Source organism: Leptidea sinapis, chromosome 27 (genome assembly GCF_905404315.1).
Source record: "Leptidea sinapis chromosome 27, ilLepSina1.1, whole genome shotgun sequence".
Taxonomy (NCBI): domain Eukaryota; kingdom Metazoa; phylum Arthropoda; class Insecta; order Lepidoptera; family Pieridae; genus Leptidea; species Leptidea sinapis.
The window spans coordinates 5,100,451-5,124,981 of NC_066291.1; the positions used below are offsets into that span (position 1 = coordinate 5,100,451).

The 24,531-nt window shown below is 41.5% G+C and overlaps 1 protein-coding gene across 39 annotated transcripts in view; it reads left to right on the forward strand.

Annotated features, from left to right (window-relative positions):
* The window catches only part of LOC126972740 (E3 ubiquitin-protein ligase Ubr3), a 99,037-nt gene extending 74,506 nt beyond the window's left edge, over positions 1–24,531 (forward strand). For all 39 annotated transcript variants that reach the window (XM_050819707.1, XM_050819712.1, XM_050819713.1 and 36 more), the window contains 12 exons: positions 533–618; positions 1,483–1,627; positions 3,257–3,392; positions 3,693–4,419; positions 4,489–4,708; positions 7,077–7,331; positions 7,983–8,227; positions 11,310–11,549; positions 20,398–20,616; positions 21,567–21,706; positions 22,299–22,429; positions 23,352–24,531. In XM_050819707.1, coding sequence (XP_050675664.1) covers positions 533–618; positions 1,483–1,627; positions 3,257–3,392; positions 3,693–4,419; positions 4,489–4,708; positions 7,077–7,331; positions 7,983–8,227; positions 11,310–11,549; positions 20,398–20,616; positions 21,567–21,706; positions 22,299–22,416 — 2,531 coding nt within the window. In that variant the 3' untranslated portion in view covers positions 22,417–22,429; positions 23,352–24,531. The remainder of the gene's footprint in view (positions 1–532; positions 619–1,482; positions 1,628–3,256; positions 3,393–3,692; positions 4,420–4,488; positions 4,709–7,076; positions 7,332–7,982; positions 8,228–11,309; positions 11,550–20,397; positions 20,617–21,566; positions 21,707–22,298; positions 22,430–23,351) is intronic.

Sequence of the window (24,531 nt, forward strand, 5' to 3'; positions counted from 1 at the left end):
ACTAGTTTCGGACCATTCGCAGGTCCTTCATCAGGGTGAGTGTAGTGGGTTCGCGATTACGTCCCGTCTCTTACTGCGTGAACAAGAGTAAAGTTTTAGTAAATAAGTTAATAATGTCTCACGGATGTTTTAATAATTTGGTCGTATTATTATTGCTAAAATAAAGTTGATATTGCTACTGAGCATTCGCTAATCTTTAACTGTCTTATTAATAAACGCAATGAAAAGTTACTTCAAGTTTAAAATTACTTCTCCCTCTCATGTAGTTCTGTAGTGATAAAGGTAAGAAGAATGTTTAAAATTTGGAATAAATTTACTTCGGGTTTTTTTAAAACACAGTAAATTTATTTGATGCGTTTTAATTATTCACGTCCGTGTAGTGTGGCCGCCGTGTAGTTGTTGCTGCTTAAAATAAAACATGCTTCTATTAATTTTGTCTTACTTATATGTGGAATGTGTAGAGTTCATTGAAAAAGATTATCCCTCTATTTTTCCTATTCTCGGAACGAATAAAATTTTATGGTCTTCACAGATATAAATCCCGTAGAGTGGGGGGCGCGAGCTCTTCCCGCGCCGCCCGCTGAATCTGCGCCGGCTCACTGCTCCGACGAAAACCAGGTAACCAGAACAAATACTGTACTCTTCTCACTTTCATCGAAAATTTGACGACATCAAAAAGAATTTCCACGGAACAAATTAAGAGTTATTGACGGTATCGTAATCATGGCAGAGATGGCCTCAATACAGCTTCCCGTGGAGTAGGTCTCAAAATGAACATGGACAAGACGAAGATCATATCTAATTTCCATGTCGCAACTACTCCCGTAACAGTTGGCGCTGTTCTCTCGAAATTGTTGACGTGTACGTCTACCTTGGAAAAATAATCTCGTTGAGCAGGTCAACTTCGGGAAAGACGTGACTCGTCGAATCCAACTTGGATGAGCAGCGTTCGGGAACCTCCGTAAAATCATCTCGTCCAAAATACCACACTGTCTGAAGATAAAGGTTTTCAACCAGAAATGACATCGGAACGCGGACGTGTTCGGTAACAATGGGCCTTATGAGGAAGCTCACTGTTGAGCAAGCTTATTGTCGCTCAGAGGGCTATAGTCGGAGTTACCCTACGAGTTAGAATCAGAAATGAAGAGATCCATAGGAGAACCAAAGTCATCGATAGAGCCCAAATGATTTCGATACTGAAATGGGTGAGTGAAAGTGGGCAGGCACATAGCTTAACGGACAGATGGCCAGTGGGGCAGAAAAGTCCTCGAATGGCGACCACGTTCCGGCAGATGAAGTGTTGGAAGAAGACAAGATGGACCGACGATCTGGCCATGATGCCCGGAATTGATTGGATCAGGGCAGAGCACGACTGATCGTCATGGAGATCTTTGGGGGAGGCCTTTGTCCAGCAGTGGACGTCTTCCGGCTGATGATAATGATGATTATGAAATGTGTTTTAATGGTTATGAATGTGTGCAGGTGGAAGTGACCCGGCAGCGTGGGGAGCAGGTGCCTGTCAATGAGTCCATCATATCGCTGCTGCTGAAGCTGCACTCCGCACTGTCCGGCCGCCTCGACTCGTTCGCGTTGGAGGAGCCCGCGCCCGACTCCGACACGCACATTGGTATGTCTGCACGCTTAGGATACTGTTAAATAACTTTAATTTATTTAGGAAAATTTATTAAATGAGGCGTCATTTTGCAAAAATCCATAATTTTTCAGATGTTGTGATTTTTATTGAGATTGTATATATGTATATATATATATATGTATGTATATATATATATAAATATGTATATAATTTATATTCAATATTACATATAATTTATTTATTTATTGGTTCCCATACAACATACATGTATTAATAATTACAAAGTAACGCTAGTATAAGTAAACCATTATTAACATATACGTCAATTAAATGGAAACACTTATGATGGCGGATATTTAACTTAAATAAATGTAGAGTTATATAAAACAATAAATAATTTTATGTTACTATCACGACTTAGGCAAATGCATGTAACTTGTTAACTAAAATAAAATAAACATAAATTTAAAACACACAAACTAAAATTATATCCTACATATTATAAGTATAACATACTAGAAAGCGAAACTGACACAAGTTCAAAAAACATAAATATGAAGCACGTAAAGATAAGCTAAGGCTCTAACAGGCGCAGAGTGTCTAAAACTAGGCGCCGAAAACTACACAGACTATTAGAAAAAATATCTATACAGTTATTGATATTTGCTAAGTCATTATATGAACGAGATAATCTATTAACTGGTGCATTATGTGATGTCCACAAGCGACAACACTATGTTGGCATTTGAAAGGTTTTGAAATGCGCAAGATAAAACCTAGCATCCGATTTGCTCTTTCAGCAGTAGTATCAATGTGTTCAATGAATGGTAGTTTTTTATCAACAATGACAAATAAATCTCTAGTAAATTCTTTATGACTTAAAACTGAATTCGAAATGTGATAGGAAAAATTTACGCTATTTATCTTATTAGTGAATGTGGCAACATGACATTTGTCAACATTTAGTTTCATTAAATTATTATGGCACCAAGTACTGAGAGCAGAAAAGTCACGCTGTAGATTGAAACAGTCATCAATGTTTTAAATTTTTCTGTATAGTTTAAGACCATCTGCATAAAACAGATATCTAGTAGTATTGCAAGTAAAACATGATGAGACATCATTCATGAACAAAGCAAACAATAAAGAACCGAGATGAGACCCTTGAGGTACTCCAGATGCAACCAAAATGGCGTCAGAAAAAAATTCGTTGATAGCTACAATTTGTGTGCGATTTTTAATATATGACGTTATCCAACGCATTAAACTACCATGTATACCACATTCCATTAGCTTTATAAGTAAGAGCTCGTGGTTGACCTTATTAAAAGCTTTTTTAAAGTCTGTATAAATAACATCTACTTGTTACTTACTGGTAAAAACTTTAAAAATAGTATCTTAGTTTTTTTCCTGTTGATACAAAATAGGAACGTTTCAAAAACATTGCGATTGGGTGAATAAACTTGACATCATTTTCTCATAAAAATTCAATCAAGTATAGGTTGTTAAAAAAATAAAGTAGGTTACATTTTGGGGGTCAAATTGAGTCGATTCGTCAACTTCCAAAAATTAATTTTCGTTCACGTGGCCCCTGGTAACTTTGGGAATCCGTAGTGTAGAGTGTAGAGTAGTGTAGGTAGTGAGTTCACGTGTTGGTTGCAGGTGACGGGCCGCACTTCATCGGGCGTGTGCTGCACAAGCTGGCTGCGCTCGACCCACGCTGCGCCGACGCCATCCAGCTGGTGCGGCACTCGCTGTGGCCGCACCAGCGGGAGCGGGAGGCCGAGCAGCGCGCCAGGTACTAGCACAACACTTCATACTCTAAACCACTCTTATCGGATTTCTGCTCTTATATTAGCTGTTCTATATTCCTTAGCTATGCTATTCTTAGCCACGCTCATAGTTCTGAAGTACGGTCATTGCATTATTTGCTGACTTGTCCGTGATGGCCTATTCCTGCGCATTCGGCTATCATCATTTCAGTCAGTAGGTAGGTCATTATAGGCCGGGATAGTAAAGTTTATATAATTAAACTGATTAATAAATTAATAAATTTTTAGTGATGAATTAATATTTTTAAAACTCTTTTACGCACAAGGGAGCGACGTGAAAAGGAGGAACGGTCGAGGCGCGCCCGCGAGCGGCAGGCGGCCGTCATGCGGGAGTTCGCGCGTCGCCAGCAGCAGTTCCTGAGCGCCGTGCGACAGCTGGAGGGCGAGCAGGGAGAGCGCATGGAATGCGAGGGGGAGAGCGAGGGCGAGGGGGAGTGGGAGACGTGGCGCGCGCGCGACTACGACTGCGTGATCTGCAACACGCGCGCGCGGGCCAGCGCGCACGACCCCATCGGGCTGGTGGTGCTGCTGCAGTCCAGCAGCGTGCTGGGCCACCGGCGCCGCGCGGACGGCGGCGCGGGCGCGCTGGCGCTGTCGGAGCCCGAGCGCTCGCGCCTGGCCGCGCACCGCGCCGCCACGGCCGCCGCGCACCACTACCGCCTGCACGACGACCTGCACCAGCACTTCGACCAGGAGTCGTGGGTGCTGAGCGTTAACGTGGGCTGGGAGGGCGGCGTGGTGGCGCAGTCGTGCGGCCACCACGTGCACCTGCGCTGCCTGCGCGCCTACCTGCGCTCGCTGGCGGCGCCGCGCCCGCCCAACCTGCTGGTGGAGCGCGGCGAGTTCCTGTGCCCGCTGTGTCGCCAGCTGGCCAACAGCGTGCTGCCGCTGGCGCCGCCGCCGCCGCCGGCGCCCGCGCCCGCCGCGCCGCGCGACCACCTGCGGCTGGCCGCGGACGTGAGCGAGATGCTGGAGCGCGAGCCCGTGCGCATGGTGAGTGTGAATTATGATGATGAGCTCGCGAGCTGACACAACATGCACTAACACGCGCATCGTGCACAGGCCGTGACCGAGCTCTCGGAGGCGATGGGTCTGGCGATGACGGACATGACGAACGCGGCCAGTGGTAAGGTGAAACTGCAGCACGGCAGCTCGCCTGCCGCTATTTTCACGTTCATGGCATCCTTGGTGCGCACAAATCTGGAGTGCGAGCTGGTTCAACGCGGCAACACGCTGGTAGTGCGGGCACCGCCGCGCTACAAACCCAGAGACGACTGCATCGGTGAGCACAGTCATAAAATATACTAAATGCTTAGTTATCCTAAAATAATTAGAAAAAAATAACACAATATCACTATATATACTCAAATTTGGAAATCAGCTTATATTACACCAATACACAAAAAGGTTCTAAAACGGATGTATTAAACTACAGACCTATATCTAAGCTATGCCTAATAGCCAAAGTCTTTGAGAAGATAATACACACCCAGGTCTACGACTCATTAAAAAACTCCTTCCACCCATCTCAACATGGATTCCTCAAAGGGAGATCTACTGTATCCAACCTTATCTTGCTCAGTGAATTTCTGACTGAAGCCATGGACAATGGTACCCAGGTAGATGTAGTATATACCGATTATAGCAAAGCCTTCGACCGAATAGACCATAATACGCTTTTATCGAAAATTCAACTTTTCGGCATTGTCGGGGACTTGCATCAGTGGTTTTCATCTTATATTAACCGAAGGTCACAAGCTGTTGTAATCAGTAACTATATCTCGAGCTGGGTAACCATTCCCAGTGGGGTTCCGCAAGGTGCGTTACTTGGTCCTTTATTATTTACCATCTTTATAAATGATATTTCCACAACACTCGGTTGCTCTGTTTTGCTGATGATATGAAGATATTTAATACCATTGCGACTCTTAGTGATGTTGAGAACCTTCAAGCTGACCTAGACCGACTGGACAACTATTGCCAAACCAATAAGCTTGATCTCAATCCCTCCAAATGCTCTGTAGTTACTTTTACACGTAAGTATAACATTATACCATCGGATTATAAATTAAAAAGTCAAACACTAACAAAAAATACTGACGTGCGTGATCTTGGAGTTTTATGTGACTCTAAACTGTTATTTGATGATCATATTGAACATATAGTCAAGAAAGCTTCAAGCGCCCTGGGATTTGTACAACCCACATGTGCTTCGTTCAAAAACATCAAAACATTTAAAATTCTTTACTGCACATTCGTACGCAGTATACTCGAATATGCTTCCCAGGTGTGGAACCCACAATACGACACATATATTAGACAAATTGAGAGGATACAATTAAAATTTATTAAGTATTTATGTTTTCGACTAAATATTTTTTTAAATCAGAAAACTATTATAATCTTTGCAAACGATTTCATATACTCCCTCTCTCCATGAGAAGAGAAATAGCAGATATATTTTTCCTCTCGAAAATTACTTCCAATTTAATTGACTGTCCCGAACTTATTAACTTTGATAAAATTTAATACCCCTGTTAGCCTTTCGCGTTTCAATCCTCTTATACATACACCATTAGTTAAAACCAAATACAGGCAAAATTCCTAATTGTGGCGAGTGAGTAGTAACTTTAATAAAATCGATAAGCGAGTAGGCTTAGACCTATTCTGCACAAGCGTAGCATCGGCTAGACTCAGCTTGAGTAACGAATTCTTTGATTGAATTGTTAGAGCATAAGTATAAGTATGTAATTTATTATAGAAGTATATCTATCACTATCATCGAAAGTATTAACTGAAGTGTTCGTAACTATTTAAAACTGATATGTTGCTATCCGTGAGGACCTTTAATTGGCTTTTTGTCACTATTAGATTTTATTTAAAACTATTGTACGCTGTTGGTCTTCCAATTCCAAAAACAATTCAGAATGCTTTTTTCCCAACGCAATAAAAGATATAACTGAAACAATTTAGTTCATCTAAAATTTAACACAATATATTATTAAATATCAAATAAATCCTTTACAATCTACCGTAGTGTTAATCATAATTAATAGGATTGTATTTCTTACCCTAACTATTCATAATTAATAGGATTGTATTTCTTATCCTAACTATTTTCCTATGCTTTTTTGTTTTTTAATTAGCACGTTGTGTGTTGAATATTGTTACAATTTGGAACAATCATTTTGTTTTATTTTTTTGGAATTGAAATTTAGAACGCGTTTATTATGTTAGACAATTTTGTGGTACAATTTTATGGTTTTAAAATGCCTCTAACATAACCATAATGCACTTGCACGATATTATGAATCCTTAATACTTTTATCAAAAATCTCTTTAATTATTCCATATAACATTTCCTTTAAAATCTTTTTATATTGTTACTTTTGTTATCACGAAAACTCTGAAAAATTGACATAACGAGACATCTGTTTGATTAGCTTCATAATTCTTTAAATTGCTATCCTCTTTCATCTCGATAGCTTAGTACGTGTAGTATTTTAATAAAATCATATTTATTCAGAGACTCATCTGTTCTTCGTTTACATTATCAAAATACATGTATTATTTATTAATTTCAAAAACTTTATCTTTGAAACACAATAATAATTAAGTAATATATAACGTGACAATGTCTGCGTGCGCAGTGCCTCTGATGAGCGTGGCTAGCGTGCACGCCCGCGCGCTGCTGGTGGCCGGGTCGGCGCTGGGCGTGGCGCACACGTGGCGCGCGCTCGTGCCCGCGCTGGAGGACGCGGGGGAGGGGGCGGCGGGCGCGGGCAGCGTGGCGGCCGTGCCGGCGGGCGGCTCGCGGCCCGTGCCGCTGCTGCTGCGGGACCCCACGGCGCTGTTGCTGCAGGTGCTGCTGCTGGCGCCCGACCACCCGCCGCACATCGACATACGTGAGTATTGATAGCACCGACGACGTCTAACTGTAACATAAAACACAAAGAGTGTGTGCGTGTCATTTTTACCCGCGATTGAAGTAGAACTTAATAAAAGAATTAACTTTAGGGATAATTAACTTATTTTGCTTATCTGAAAGTTCATAGAAAAAATATGTAATCTCGTTTGCCCTTGTTTGTCCCGCCTATTTTAGGACTTCCAATATATAATAAATATTCTTAAAATGTTGAAAGACGAGAAGATTTAATTTATACTATAAAATATATACTTACATTAATTAAAGCCGTGTTATTAATAAATAATTGAATAAAAATATTTAGATTATTAATATTACATATATCAATATAACATTGTTATTGAATATTAACGAATATGGCTCTATGGGCTCGGAGCATTTGCCTGTCCGATGGACGAAGAAAATTAACAAATGTCGCAAACGTCAAACTGAGAACAATTACAAAGTTGTCATAAATGAACAAATACATTTGGAGATTTTCAGAAAATATTATTGAGCAATTTGAAACAATTTTTTACACCATAAAATTATTAATATGGTTAAAAATTGTTTCAATTTACTTTTTTCTGCCGGAACGTTACTAACGTTACTTCCGTCAGAAAAATATTCTGAGTTGGTGGTTTTGTTTCAGAACATTTCACGTGCATTGTGCGGACCCTGTACGCGCTCACGTACTACCAAGTGGTGAACCAACTGTGCGCCCGCGGTGCTCTGTCGCCGGTGCTGCAGCAGGGCGGCGAGAGCGAGGGCGGGCTCGCGGACGCAGCACGCCTGCTGCTGACCGCGCTGGGCGCCGCCGGCGACCGCCTGCTGGATGACGACAGCGGGCCGCGCGACACGCACGAGCCCTTCGACATCGACAAGCTGGAGCTGGAGGTACACACGTATCATATTAAAATTAATTGGACGTAATTCCAGAAAAACTTTCCAAGCCCCAAATCAAATGCTCCTCAAAAATCTAGCCATACAATTCATTATAATATAAAAAACAAACCAACCAAAGGTACAATACCTTATTATTTCCCTGTAGTAACAGGGACAATGGATATACAGCAGTGGTTAATAATACTCAAAAATCTTCAGTATGCAAAGGAACAATACCATTTTATTTCAAAAAAATAAAAATGAAATAAACTTGTACTTATATATCAGGATTTTTATCAAAAAACAAACCACTGCAAAGTGAAATAATAAATGGATATTTGTTACATCAAAATATAGCAGGCCTTCTGAACAAAAGAGAACAAATAGAATTATACCTCAGTGACTTGCAATAAAATATTTTGATTTGATTTGATTTTGAAGACAAATCTATGACTATAAATATATTATGCTTCTCAGAGATATTTATCAAAACAGGGGATGAAACAAATATAAATATAAAAATAGAAAATTATAAGTTAGCATCGGCGTTCTGTAGACAGAATGAAAAGAGAGGTGGAGTCTGTATAATGACAAAACATTATATTAGATATTCCCCACTAGGTAAATTATGTAATGAACTCTCAAGAGAAAAGGTATTTGAATGCTGTGGCATAGAGATATTGGATACTAATTACATTATCATCTGCTCATATAGAACTCCTAGCTCAAATATATCTGAATTCTTTGAACGTTTTCAGCTACTTCTGCATAAGCTTGTGACAAACAAGAAAAAAATAATAATATGTGGTGACCTTAATATAGACATTATGAAGAAATCTAACAATAATAATCTTTATATTGACATTCTAAACAATTTCAACTTGCAAATATACATTGATAAACCTACTCGAGAAAAATCATGTATTGACCACATTAGTAATATAAAACAGGCATATGGTAAAGTATTACCGTCGTTCCTCTCAGATCATAAAACATGCCAAATATTAAAATATGCCTTCAAAAATTCCCTTATACCTCAATCACATATTTCACTAGGAGAGATTTCTCTCAAGAAAATATGGAAAAATTTCATTATTATATCTCATGCTTATCTTGGTCTAAGGTATATATTCAGAACAGTTGCGAAGATGCATTTAATATTTTCTACGACACATATCTTCTATTTTTTAAATAGTGTTTTCCTTACAAAACTATAAAAGTAAATATAAGCAATATAAGACCAAAATGGATAACTAAGGGATTAAGAAAATCCTGCAACACAAAACGTCAACTTATGCATCAATATTACATAAACAAAAACAATACTAGAAAGATAAATATAAAAGCAATTATAAGCAATCTAGTAAAATTCTTAAGAATTGCATATACAATGCCAAAACAAATAGTAGCGAACGTTATATAAAGAATACAAGATATAAAGGTAAAGCAGTCTGGAATCTCATCAAAGATAAAGTTGATGTAAATATAACACCCAAAAATTTTTACAACATTATACATAATGGCAAAAATATACAAAACTCAAATGATATTGCAAATGAATTTAATGATTATATTATAAATAGGAGTAAGAATGTTAATGGAATAAAACCAGACCACAAATTAATAAATACGTTAAATTCCTTCATATTCTTAGCGCCCTGTACGGAAAACGAGGTAATAATAGCAATCAACTCTTTAAATAACACCAAGGCTGTTGGTCATGATAACATAACAACCCATGTTATAAAAACATGCAAAAATGCAATAGTTGCAGTACTGACATATTTAATCAATTTATCATTTGAACAAGGACAATTCCCCACTCTTAAGACATCTATTATAAAACCATTTCACAAAAGAGGTACTCATACGGAACTCATTAGTTATAGACCAATAACTCTTATATCCATTATATCAAAAGTTTTTGAGAAAATAATGTATGAACGATTAACCGACTTTTTTATGAAATTTAACGACATTACAGAGGAACAATACGCATTTCAACAAAATAAATCTACCACAATGGCCGCATATACATTAGTTAAAAATCTGATAACAAAAATAGATCAAAAAATTAGAGTAACAGCAGTATTCTTTGATATGACCCAAGCTTTTGACTGTGTCGACTTCGAAATTCTCATAAACAAATAGCCTAGAAGACACTTCTTCTAGACTATAGACCGGCTTCAAAATGGCTGGAAAGTTGTGTTAAAAATAGGCAACAGTGTGTCCAGATAGAAAAGATTGACGGAAGATCAAATATAGTACTATATGAACCAAGTTGGAATCAAACGAAAGCCGGGGTACCTCAGGGCAGTGTACTTGGATCATTATTATTTCTACTATATGTCAACGACCTACCAAATATTACAGAAAATAAGTGTGTGTTATATGCTGACGCCATTACAATAATTATCCCTGACACAAACTCAAAAAGACCATACGACTCTGTCATAAATGATGAAATCATGGAAATCGGCAAATGGTTAGAAAATAACAATTTAAATATTAATATAATAAAAACAAAACTTATACAATTTAAAAATTATAATACCATTTATCCACCCCTTAGAAACATAACATACAATGAAATTAAAATTGATGAGGTTGAAAATACCAGATTCTTAGGCATAATAATGGATAATAATTGTAATTGGAAAGCTCACGTTGAATCATTATGCAAACGTCTTAATAAGTTTGTTTTTGCAATAAGGAGAATAAAAAAAAACTATAAAAAGCGGCTTTAACGGCTTACCACGCTTACGTTGAATCTATAATTAGGTATGGTATCATAATATGGGGTAACTCAACAGTAATAAATAGAGTCTTAATAGCGCAAAAAAAAATATTTGAGCGCTGCAGCAGGAAAAGGACCCCTTGAAAGCTGGCAGACCCATATTTAAAAAATATAACTTATTAACAATTGTTGAATTAAACATATTTGAGTGCTGTATGTTTGTTCGAAAAAAATTTAGGGAATTCAACAGTCAACTAGCCGGTTCTAGTACAATGAACAAAAAAACCTAATAATAAAATTTTCAAAATCTAGGTAGATCAAACACTTGTATAAACTGAATTAACGAATGTTTGTCAGGTCCAAGAGCTAATCTTGCCGTACCTGCGCATATCGTCCCTGATCCGCAAGCACGTGTACGGCGGCGAGCTGCCGCACGTGGCGAGCGCGCGAGACGAGTTCCGCGCGCTGCTGCTGTACCTGCAGCTGTATGCGGGCGAAGGACCGCGCGCGCACGACGCACTGCCGCCGGGCGCGGAGCACGCGGCCGCCGCCTGGGCGCGGCAGCTGGCGCGCGCGGCCGCGGGGGGGCAGCTGGCGGTGAGTGTCACTTGTATATTAAGACGGAGCACGCGGCCGCCGCCTGGGCGCGGCAGCTGGCGCGCGCGGCCGCGGGGGGGCAGCTGGCGGTGAGTGTCACTTGTATATTAAGACGGAGCACGCGGCCGCCGCCTGGGCGCGGCAGCTGGCGCGCGCGGCCGCGGGGGGGCAGCTGGCGGTGAGTGTCACTTGTATATTAAGACGGAGCACGCGGCCGCCGCCTGGGCGCGGCAGCTGGCGCGCGCGGCCGCGGGGGGGCAGCTGGCGGTGAGTGTCACTTGTATATTAAGACGGAGCACGCGGCCGCCGCCTGGGCGCGGCAGCTGGCGCGCGCGGCCGCGGGGGGGCAGCTGGCGGTGAGTGTCACTTGTATATTAAGACGGAGCACGCGGCCGCCGCCTGGGCGCGGCAGCTGGCGCGCGCGGCCGCGGGGGGGCAGCTGGCGGTGAGTGTCACTTGTATATTAAGACGGAGCACGCGGCCGCCGCCTGGGCGCGGCAGCTGGCGCGCGCGGCCGCGGGGGGGCAGCTGGCGGTGAGTGTCACTTGTATATTAAGACGGAGCACGCGGCCGCCGCCTGGGCGCGGCAGCTGGCGCGCGCGGCCGCGGGGGGGCAGCTGGCGGTGAGTGTCACTTGTATATTAAGACGGAGCACGCGGCCGCCGCCTGGGCGCGGCAGCTGGCGCGCGCGGCCGCGGGGGGGCAGCTGGCGGTGAGTGTCACTTGTATATTAAGACGGAGCACGCGGCCGCCGCCTGGGCGCGGCAGCTGGCGCGCGCGGCCGCGGGGGGGCAGCTGGCGGTGAGTGTCACTTGTATATTAAGACGGAGCACGCGGCCGCCGCCTGGGCGCGGCAGCTGGCGCGCGCGGCCGCGGGGGGGCAGCTGGCGGTGAGTGTCACTTGTATATTAAGACGGAGCACGCGGCCGCCGCCTGGGCGCGGCAGCTGGCGCGCGCGGCCGCGGGGGGGCAGCTGGCGGTGAGTGTCACTTGTATATTAAGACGGAGCACGCGGCCGCCGCCTGGGCGCGGCAGCTGGCGCGCGCGGCCGCGGGGGGGCAGCTGGCGGTGAGTGTCACTTGTATATTAAGACGGAGCACGCGGCCGCCGCCTGGGCGCGGCAGCTGGCGCGCGCGGCCGCGGGGGGGCAGCTGGCGGTGAGTGTCACTTGTATATTAAGACGGAGCACGCGGCCGCCGCCTGGGCGCGGCAGCTGGCGCGCGCGGCCGCGGGGGGGCAGCTGGCGGTGAGTGTCACTTGTATATTAAGACGGAGCACGCGGCCGCCGCCTCGGCGCGGCAGCTGGCGGTGAGTGTCACTTGTATATTAAGACGGAGCACGCGGCCGCCGCCTGGGCGCGGCAGCTGGCGCGCGAGGCCGCGGGGGGGCAGCTGGCGGTGAGTGTCACTTGTATATTAAGACGGAGCACGCGGCCGCCGCCTGGGCGCGGCAGCTGGCGGTGAGTGTCACTTGTATATTAAGACGGAGCACGCGGCCGCCGCCTCGGCGCGGCAGCTGGCGCGCGCGGCCGCGGGGGGGCAGCTGGCGGTGAGTGTCACTTGTATATTAAGACGGAGCACGCGGCCGCCGCCTCGGCGCGGCAGCTGGCGCGCGCGGCCGCGGGGGGGCAGCTGGCGGTGAGTGTCACTTGTATATTAAGACGGAGCACGCGGCCGCCGCCTCGGCGCGGCAGCTGGCGCGCGCGGCCGCGGGGGGGCAGCTGGCGGTGAGTGTCACTTGTATATTAAGACGGAGCACGCGGCCGCCGCCTCGGCGCGGCAGCTGGCGCGCGCGGCCGCGGGGGGGCAGCTGGCGGTGAGTGTCACTTGTATATTAAGACGGAGCACGCGGCCGCCGCCTCGGCGCGGCAGCTGGCGCGCGCGGCCGCGGGGGGGCAGCTGGCGGTGAGTGTCACTTGTATATTAAGACGGAGCACGCGGCCGCCGCCTCGGCGCGGCAGCTGGCGCGCGCGGCCGCGGGGGGGCAGCTGGCGGTGAGTGTCACTTGTATATTAAGACGGAGCACGCGGCCGCCGCCTGGGCGCGGCAGCTGGCGCGCGCGGCCGCGGGGGGGCAGCTGGCGGTGAGTGTCACTTGTATATTAAGACGGAGCACGCGGCCGCCGCCTGGGCGCGGCAGCTGGCGCGCGCGGCCGCGGGGGGGCAGCTGGCGGTGAGTGTCACTTGTATATTAAGATGGAGCACGCGGCCGCCGCCTGGGCGCGGCAGCTGGCGCGCGAGGCCGCGGGGGGGCAGCTGGCGGTGAGTGTCACTTGTATATTAAGACGGAGCACGCGGCCGCCGCCTGGGCGCGGCAGCTGGCGGTGAGTGTCACTTGTATATTAAGACGGAGCACGCGGCCGCCGCCTGGGCGCGGCAGCTGGCGCGCGCGGCCGCAGGGGGGCAGCTGGCGGTGAGTGTCACTTGTATATTAAGACGGAGCACGCGGCCGCCGCCTGGGCGCGGCCGCGGGGGGGCAGCTGGCGGTGAGTGTCACTTGTATATTAAGACGGAGCACGCGGCCGCCGCCTGGGCGCGGCAGCTGGCGCGCGCGGCCGCAGGGGGGCAGCTGGCGGTGAGTGTCACTTGTATATTAAGACGGAGCACGCGGCCGCCGCCTGGGCGCGGCAGCTGGCGCGCGCGGCCGCGGGGGGGCAGCTGGCGGTGATTGTCACTTGTATATTAAGACGGAGCACGCGGCCGCCGCCTGGGCGCGGCAGCTGGCGCGCGCGGCCGCGGGGGGGCAGCTGGCGGTGAGTGTCACTTGTATATTGAGACCATTAAATATTAAAAGTACTATCAATCATCATCATATATTAGAAGTATTATCAATACAATATACCGTAAACTTGTCAGCAGTATATTGTTAGCGTTTGTGAAAGAGAACTTATACACTTCAAATAGATTTATAAGCTATTGCATAGCTTCTATCGCGGGCCTTGAGCGTGGAGCCCGAATCCAGAAATTCCGTAACGAAAATAACCTAACACTTACTTACTAGATCTATATAGATATTTCGCCACGGTTATTGCAGTTGCCGTGGAACAGTGGTTATCATGTATGCTTTTTGTGCAGAAGGTCTCAGGTTCGAGCCTGGGGTACGTCTTGATTTTTTTAATTTCTTTATGTTTTTTTTATCACGTTTTTTAATTTCTATTATTATGACAAACATTTTTATTTAGTTACACCTGTCCCGTTGTCTGTTTGTAATCAAATTTTGCAAGTTATCTTTTTTATTTATTTATTTATTTACTAGTAATCCAACAGCTTTATATACCATTACAATAGACGTACAAATAATTTTACAAATATGCCAATTTAGGATTAAGAATAATAGTTACAAAACTTTAATAGGTATACATCTGTTATTTAATGCTAATATTATTACATACGTTAATAATAATATTATTTAAGAGGTGTGTGTGTGTGTGTATAGTGTAGGTGAGTGAGGGTGTAAGCGATTGAGTGTTTTCGTGTTTATGTTAAACAATTTTACTTTCGTGTGTTATAAGTATGAGATTTCGTGTAAAAAGCGTTGCTTACACGTAGCAAAAATGTCAGTACCTGCGTACTTGGTATTATATAAGTATGTTATACGTTTTAAAATATTGTTCCGGGCATAATTTGTAGTTACTTGGGGGACGTGAAACAAGGAAGTGTGACGGGTTCTGTAGTCTGGTACGCTTAGATATATAGATTCTAATAATTTCGAACAGTCTATAAGGTTATTCCATAACATATGGAGTAACAGTATATCGCTTTTTTTCCGCCGTATAAACAGAGGTTCCATTCTAAAGCGTACACGGACATCGTCATAGATGTCGAAATGAGAGTAACCCTTGAAGCACAAGAATCTGACAAACTTCTTCTGTATAGACTCAATTTTGTTTATATGTACTGCATAGTGAGGTGACCAAATACATGATGCAAAATCAAGGACGTACTTACGTATGTTGAGTACAGATATTTTATGCATGTTATATTTGTAAAAGATCTACATGTACGTTTGATAAATCCGAGTCGTTTAAGAGCTCCATTAGTTATAATTTCAATGTGTTCAGACATAGAAAATTTTGAGTCCAGTGTAACACCAAGATCCCGAACTGACTTTACTTCTTTTATTAAGGAGTAACCTATGTTGTACGTAAATTTAATCGGACATTTTTGCCTCGTGAATGTTATTTTTTGGCATTTGCTGCCATTTATACATATGCGATTCTTCGTGTAATATACTGCCAGATTATTCAAATCCTTTTGCATTAGATTACAGTCTGCAGTTGAATCAATGGCATAGTAAATTTTTTTATCACTGCATACATCAAGAAACGTGCGTGTTTAAAACAGGTAAATATGTCAAATAAGTATGCGTTATACAGCAATGGTCCTAAAATAGATCCCTGTGGAATTCCAGATAACGCATATATAAAATCACTTTTGGCACCACCCAGAACTACAGCCTGTCTTCTGTTTATTATGTAGGAGTAAAGCCATCTATGTAAATCACCTCTTATACCAAGCGCATATATTTTTTTTTGCAGAATAATTTGATTCACGCGGTCAAAAGCCTTTTCAAAATCCGTATAGATAACATCCACCTGTTTTCCTTTACTCATTTTATCGACAGTGTAATTAACAAGCACAGACAAGTTTGTAACAGTAGAGCGCCTCTTCATGAAACCATGTTGTTCTGGTGGTATAAATTTATGTACGACAGGTGTAATACGCTTCTGTATTACAATCTCGAAAATTTTTGCCATCGAGTTGAGGATTGATATAGGTCTGTAGTTAACGATCTGGTTTCGTTGTCCAGTTTTGTATATTGGCACAATGAGGGCCTCTTTCCATTTTGCAGGGAACTCTCCGTAACGATTAACAGACAAGGTAAATATTATTGATAAAGGTAAAGCTAAAGTATCGGCACAATTTTTAAGAAACACTGGAGGTATTCCATCACTGCCCGCGCCCTTATTTATTTTGAGTGATTTCAGAATGCGTTTTATTTCATGTGCATCTACTGATATTTTCGATATAAGTTCGTTGTTTAGGCAACCCGATGGAAGTTCATAATCATCATAGGAATCTGCGGGATTTTCAAAAACACTTTCGAAGTGTTGACTAAAAGCAGAGCATATCTCGGTCTCATTATTGAAATCATTTCCGTTGTATGACATAGTGTTAGGATGACCTATATTACCCGTTCTTAGGGATTTAACGTATGACCATAAACGGATAGGATCTTTATTGATATATTCTTGCATACGATCGATATAAAATTTGTAACATTTTTTTTTTGTAAAAGATTTTGTCTTGAACGAAGTAAGCAAAATTCATCAAAATCTAGCGGATTTTTTATTTCTTCCATTTTTTGTGAAGTTTTAATTTATCTTTTACCACGTGTATAAGTGCTCTACTATACCAGCATGGAAATTTTTTTGATGATTTATTTGTAATTCTAGGTGTGAAGAGAGCTATCAGATCATTAATCTGCTTCTAGAATATATCAAGTATGTCGTTGATGTTGTCTCCTAGTAGAGTGTTATGCCAGTTTATTTTGGAAAGGCCTTCATTTATTTCAATAAAGTTTGATCTATGAAAATTAAAGCGAGAGATAGATTTATTTTTCAAAAATTTAATATTAAGATCAGTTGTGTCTATTTCTAAGGACGGGTGATAATTATCTTCTGGAACGAGTGACTGCTTAGCTCTCAGTATATCTATTTGGAAATTGCAAAATATTAAGTCAAGAGTATTATGTGCTGTATTAGTCAGAAAGTTGTATTGCTCCAGCCCAGCTATGCTGCACATATCCAAAAATTCTATGGCAGCATTTTGAAGACCTATTGAACCTTTTTTTAAGTGACTTACCCCCTGTTGAGACCATTTCACGTGAGATAGATTGAAGTCCCCACATAAAAGTACACTATCGTTTTGATTGTTAACTAAATAATTAGAGAGTGCTGCTGTAAATGTCACAAGATTTGTGGCCTGATTTTTATCAGGTGGCATATAAACAACACCGGCATGAAGCTGACGGTGATTACGGGATCCCAGTGTACTACTCGGTATGGTAATCCAAAGTGATTCTAGGCCAATACATGACCATTCCGATTTCTCTTGAGCAAGTAGATTTCTTTTACAACAAATCATGACACCACCGCCAGTTTTCTTTGCAGTTGCATTAAAATCACGATCGCACCTTAAAACGTCATAACGGCCATCACATAATTCTCCATTATGAAAACCATCTGTAAGCCAGGTTTCCGTAGCAATGATAATGTCATAGTCATTACACAAAATGTTAAGTTTAAGATCGCTTGTTTTCGTACGTAGCCCACGAACATTTTGGTTAAATACTTTTAGCGCTTTAATAATTTGTTACCGGTACAAATAGTTTCAAAATTATAGTCAAAAATATTTTAGTTAATTTATGACAGCAGATAACTTTTATAACTAAGCAATACGACGCTTTATCTATTAATATGTGTGGTGTGTGTGATGTGTTATGTAAGATGCATTTAGTGAGAAAAACATTATATAAATTTTGATTAACAAATTCCACGAAATAGAAACCAGTAGTTGATGTATTAAATTTACAATACAATAAGATAGATATTTTCATAAGTGAGACATAAAAGGTCACAGTTGTTGAAGTTATACAATTTTTAATAAATCTTTTTTTGTATTTATAGTTATGGCAGGTGATTCCTCGTTTTTCCTTAAAAAAATCTGACAATTTCTCACCCAAACAAATTTGTAGGACTTTTTTCCTGCCAAATCCTTCGATTCTTTCAAAAGAGATTTATTATCTAGGGTCAAATGCTCAAAGACAAAGAATCTGGTAGGTGAACCGCTCAATCCAATATCCTTTGTTGTGATACCTTTAGTTTTCCGCAAGCCAGATAGTATACTATCCTTAGTGATACGGTCTTTTAACTTTATCACAAGTGGGTTTGGGCGTACTTTTAAAAGGCTGAACTCGGTGTGCAAATTCTATTTCATCAAAAGACAGTTCTAAACCAGCATGTTTGGCGATTTCCACCATAAGTGTCTTGGGGTTTTCATTTGGCGCTTCCGGTAAACCAACAATTTCAATATTTGATTGCCGGCACCATTACTGCTGCTTATTAATTGAATGACGTAGTTCCGATATCTCATCGTCCTTTTCGACAATATCAACTTGCAATTTCACAACATCTTGCTTAAGGTCATGGTGTTCATTTTGAAGGACCTGATATGATTCTTGAATTAAATTAAACTGTGATGAGATAGCTTTTACTTCATCCTTTATCTGTTTCAAAAGAAAACTCTTTATTTCCGCCACTATCTCTTCCTTAATAGTTTTTAATTTTTTGTCTAACTACTGTTCCAAATGAGGCAATAAATCAGATATTTCAGATGGATTACACATGTTGATAGATGGCTGAGTAATGGACCCCTGAGGTTTGGAGCTACGGACTGGCGTCTTGCTATTATCTCCCACTTTCCGCGGTTTTATCAGGCATGATGGGCATTTCCACTGGTTACGTGACAACGAGGAAGTGTCATCAAAGTTAACACATTCAGAATGGTATAAAAGTGCGCATGAAGTGCATTTTATACGTTTTTGAGTAACATTTATACTATTGCTGCACGCCTCACACTGTAAACCCATGGTGTATTTATTTCGCTTTAGTAATTTATTATAATCTCCAAAAAAATTAAATTAAGTAAATCTTGTTAAAATAAATTGGGTAAATTTTATTATTTAATATGGCAACACTTCCGATGTCGAAGTCAAGATGGCAGCTGTCAAACTATTCAGAATATGTCATTTGTCATTGACGTCGAACATTCCGATGTCGAAATCACGATGGCAACTGTCAAACTATTCAGAATATGTCATTTGTCGCTTTTTGTGTTGACTTCAAACATCCAGGATTTTTATCACCTACCTCCAACTTAATTTCTAAATTATCAGAACTGGAGGAAGAAATTCTGTGTTTCTTCAGCTAAAACGGAGATAAAGCACTGATTTTAATTCTTCACTATGATCTACACACTTAGTTTTAGTAATTTAACACTTTTTATACTGTAAAAGACACGTATTTTAAATTTTTATCACATTAAATAGTTGCAGCTAATGTAACCGTGTATACGTTTTGTCACAACTTTTATAACGAATTTTGTGTAATTTTTACTCACTTCCTGTTTGCTTTTTTTTAAAATTAATTTTATCAAAAAAAAACTGCATAAATTAAATAAATAAATAATTATAATTGCATAAATTGATAAAAAAATGCTGTGCAATAGCTTTACCGCGGCAGTCCCCGAATGCCACACGTCTTATTTTTATTTCATGAAAATAAGGGACGAGACGAGCAGACCATGCAATGTCGCTCAGGATTCTTGAAAAACCCAAAAATTCTGAACGGCACTATGATTACTCATTTGCGCAGTAATTTCACTAGCTACGGCGCCCTTCATATCGGAAAACAATAATTTTTAGACATTACTGCTTCACGGCATGAAAAGGGCCATTGGACGTATAATCTAGCCGGCATCCTATGCAAAGAAGCCTCCCACTGGTCAATGCCCAAAGTCGCTTCTTCCGACACCCTTGGGCTTGGGACTTCTCAATTCTCTTTATGCCCCGGGGAAGGACAGGGTATAGGATATAGAGCTCAACCGAAACACAGTAATGTTTACACATTACTACTTCACGGCAGGAGTTTTGGCTCGCGGTGTGAACACGATATAATCGGTAGATTCAATAAGATTTTTTTTTTTTTGACATTCATAAGTGTAACCTGTGTTCCGTGACCTATGTGAATAAACTGATTTTGATTTGATGTGATATCGCAATGTGCGCAGGTGCACCGCGTGATCTCGTCGCTGCACGTGTCGTGGGCCGGCCCCGCGCTGCTGCGTCTGCCGCGCGAGTACGACCGCCTGTTCACGTACTACCACGAGCGCGTGTGCCTGCAGTGCGGCGCCGTGCCCAAGGAGGCCTCCGTGTGTCTGCTGTGCGGCACGCTCGTGTGTCTGAAGCAGCCCTGCTGCCGCCACCACCAGGTCGCCGAGGCCGTGCAGGTGGGACATCGGACGTTGAAGTGTATATATTATTAGACTTTGCATACAGAGATCTCATAAGGGCTCTTAAGCTTATTAATTTCACTGTTTTACCAAAAAAATAGCTCCGTACAAAGTCTTTTATAAGCACATATCCATATATAAATACTGTTTTCAATTGACAAAGACCTCCTTCAACTCCTTCCCCTCTTTTTTATCTCTAGCTATCCTAGAACATGTCTTGTCTATGTTTACTGCCGTTTCAGATAACGAAAGCTAGTGGCACATCCGACTCTACAACCATTCATATTCATAGATGTGATAACTCAACAGGATTTCCGTGCTTTTGTCCACAGCTAAAAACTCACTTTCTTAAAACCAACATTAACCAAACAATCACCAAAAAATGGTTAAAAATGGAGGAAATCTACTTTTTTTTTGTTTTATGCCCGTAATTTCTAATGAACATGGGATGGATTTTTTTTAATGATGTTTGCCATCTATCCTATCGTCCCATTTCGGCTTGATGTTAAATTTTGGGACACATGTATATAATCATAATCTGAAAGTTAGGAAACTTATTAGTACATCTATCTACTCAGGACTCAGATGATTGCGAATTGCTTAGATCAATTTCAAATCTAATGACAATGTATATGTAAAAAGATCTATTGTTTTAAATAATTTTTATCTTATTATCTATGTGATAAATGAATAATGCTTTTATCATATATCGTCTAGATAAACTGTGACAGCTGTGAATAAGTAAAAAAAATTAGGTGACAGTAAAAGTCCATTTTGAGCAATGCAGGTGCACTAAAACAAAATGACATACAAATCGCGAGTGTAACATGTAGCTTGTCAATCACACTAATATCTGGCCTGTTTTTATCGGTTGTCTAAAAGCAAGAAGCTCTATTTAGACGTAAAAAAATATCTAAAGAATAAGTGTAATATGGTATGTGGCGCAGCACGCGACGGAGTGCGGCGGTGGCACGGGCATCTTCCTGGTGGTGACGTCCACGTACATCATCGTGATCAGAGGACGCCGGGCCTGTCTGTGGGGCAGTCTCTACCTCGACGACTACGACGAGGAGGACCGCGACCTCAAGTGAGTGCCCTTGGGACGAACCATGCAATCATATTTATTAAGGCTTACCAACTAGATACATAATTTAACATATACGAAAAAGACAAACATTAATAAGTGTTACTACTATTTACATATCTAAATTAAAGGTATGCACAACGTTACTCAACTAAATAATGCTAAAAACAAATTAAAAAAATAAAAGTAATGAATTTACTACTAATTACTTGCTTATTAATCTATATTTAAGCTTTTTAATGAGGAGGACACCTGTTTTATATAAAAGTTAAAATTTGAAAAAATATCGATATTATGATCTAACTTAAATATTTTATTATAAATTATACATATGAGTTGGATGGGAGAGTTTAATTCGTTGTTATTTGTATAAAATTTATTAATATTGGGGAATAAATACCTATTCGACAATTAAATGCTGGTACACAAATGCCAATATTTTGAAGTACATTTGGACAGTCTATAAGGTTGTTCATGAGTTTGTAAAGAAAAATCAACTGGGCCGCCTTTCTACGCATTTCCAGGGAATTAATTTCAAGTATAATTAGCCTTTTTTGGTAATAGCAGTAAATAATGTTCGTACTGCGTGCTTCAGACGCGGCAAGCCGCTGTACCTGAGCGAGGACCGCGTGGAGCTGCTGCAGGCCCAGTGGCTCGCGCACCGCTTCGACCACACCAAGCGCACGTGGGTCTGGCACCGAGACTCGCTCTGATGCCGCGCTCTCGGTACGTACACTGGCACTCACCTATACTGAGGCCAACGAGACTAGATAAAAAATGTAAACAAACAGACCGTTACTGAGTTATATTGTCATAAATACGGCTGATTCGGACTCATCCGGAGAATCATCTTTGCCTAATACAGACGACAGCAATTAGAATCTATAATTTGTATATATGTAATTTATTCAAATGAAAACTGTTTGAACCCTGGTTGAAATTTTGTTTACATTCTTTAACTCGTCTAGAAGTTGGACGCCATTTCATTGAGTATTGTACTGCATTCCTCTCGAGTCTTTTTCGAACAACTATTTAGGCTGATTCACAAACTATATTAATGTCAAACGCTGTTAATTCATTCGGATCTGTATGCTTTTTGTTTTAACTGTAAAAAAATTATAAAAGAAAAAGTGGCAAGAAATGATTTTTTCACACTTTTGAATTATCAATTTTCATTATTCTAGAAGTAATCCATTCTCAAGTTGCTAATTTCTGTACTTAACTAGAGGAATTTAGATGAGAGTTTTCAGAGTTACGAGACTGAAAAAAATATATTCTGTGCAAAGGAATATAAAACCATTAAAGCTGAACTTATGTCAGAATACGCGACATTCGTATTGCTTCAATAGACTAACATAATTTTGAAACCAATATTGTAATTTGGGTGGGACTCTGATGCTCAACTATTTATATCGTTGATTCGTCTAGATAGCTGAATATATGACAACTGTGAAAGCGTCAAAAATTGAGGTTGACAGTTAACTTCTCTATTGAGTATTCCACACATACTAACACAAAGTGACATACAAATCGCGAGTCTACCACTTACCTTGTAACCTGGCCTGTATTCATGGGTAGTCTAGCAGCAAGAGGTTCTATGTAGACGTATAAATTACCTAAGCTCAATAATAGTCCCCATCTGTTTCAGTAATCGGGTGCCAGAACGTGTAGAGTCCACCGTGAGCAGACCCGCCGCGGCCGCCATGTGCGGCGGAAGTGACAGGCGACAGCGGGCTGCGGCTAGTTCTGCGTTCAGTGCTCTATTATTGTTTGTATTAATAAATCTGTTGATCTGAAGTTTCGTGATATTCATGTCGTGCCTTCGACTGTGTACATAAATACTGTTTGTTTAATAATATTGTCCACAAATTGCATCGAACTGTTGTTACGCTTTACTTTGGTTTGTCAATAATATATTAACTGTTAAATCGAAATAATTGTAAGTTTTATGGTTAGTCTAAAACAATTACTATTATAATTACTATTAACATTCAAAGAATATCATCGCAATACATACAATTATAAAAGACTTTCTAGCTTTATTATTAATTATAGCAATGTCACTCAGCATTACATTATAACACTTCTTACCATTTCAATCAAATGTTTATTTCCGTATGATTTTTAGACATTCTGAAGAATATTTTATGGTATGTATTGATTTTTGTTTGTTATTAGTTCAACTGTAATATGTAATTATTATTGAGTTATACATAAAGTATGTAGGTTAGATGATATAAATTACACATCTAAAAAGATTTTAAATCTGTTTGTGGATACAAAAAAATGACAACATGTATTATTCTATGTTATTATAAATAGTAAATATTTATATCTTATATATATATCGTTAATAATTATGAATTTGTAAAAAGTCATCAATGTATCTATGTGTAGTTTGTAGGCACTGTATAATAGGCAGTGCGGCGCGTGACGTCACGTGTGTATAGTAATGTAGGGTAGTGTAGTAGCGACTAACGATGTAAATACATAAGGAGGAGGTAAGGCTGTGAATAAGTACGCGAGCGAGTACGTCTAGCTGATAGTAAATTATTGTAACCAGTCCAGTGACTGCTCAGTCGCCACATTTGTGACACCACTGGTTGAGACTTGCCTCAATGGTGCTTGCTCGTGACATCTCTCGAGTTGTTGGCGCGCGAGTGTTGCTACTGTATTAAAATAGATAAATAAATCGACTGTAATCTGGAGCCATTGCTTAAGTCCGCGTGGTGCACTGGGTCACAACGAGCGGCGACATCGTTAACGTAAATTGTAAGCGCTGCGAGGGAGACCTATTGTATGTTCACATATTAAACCTGTTGATATTT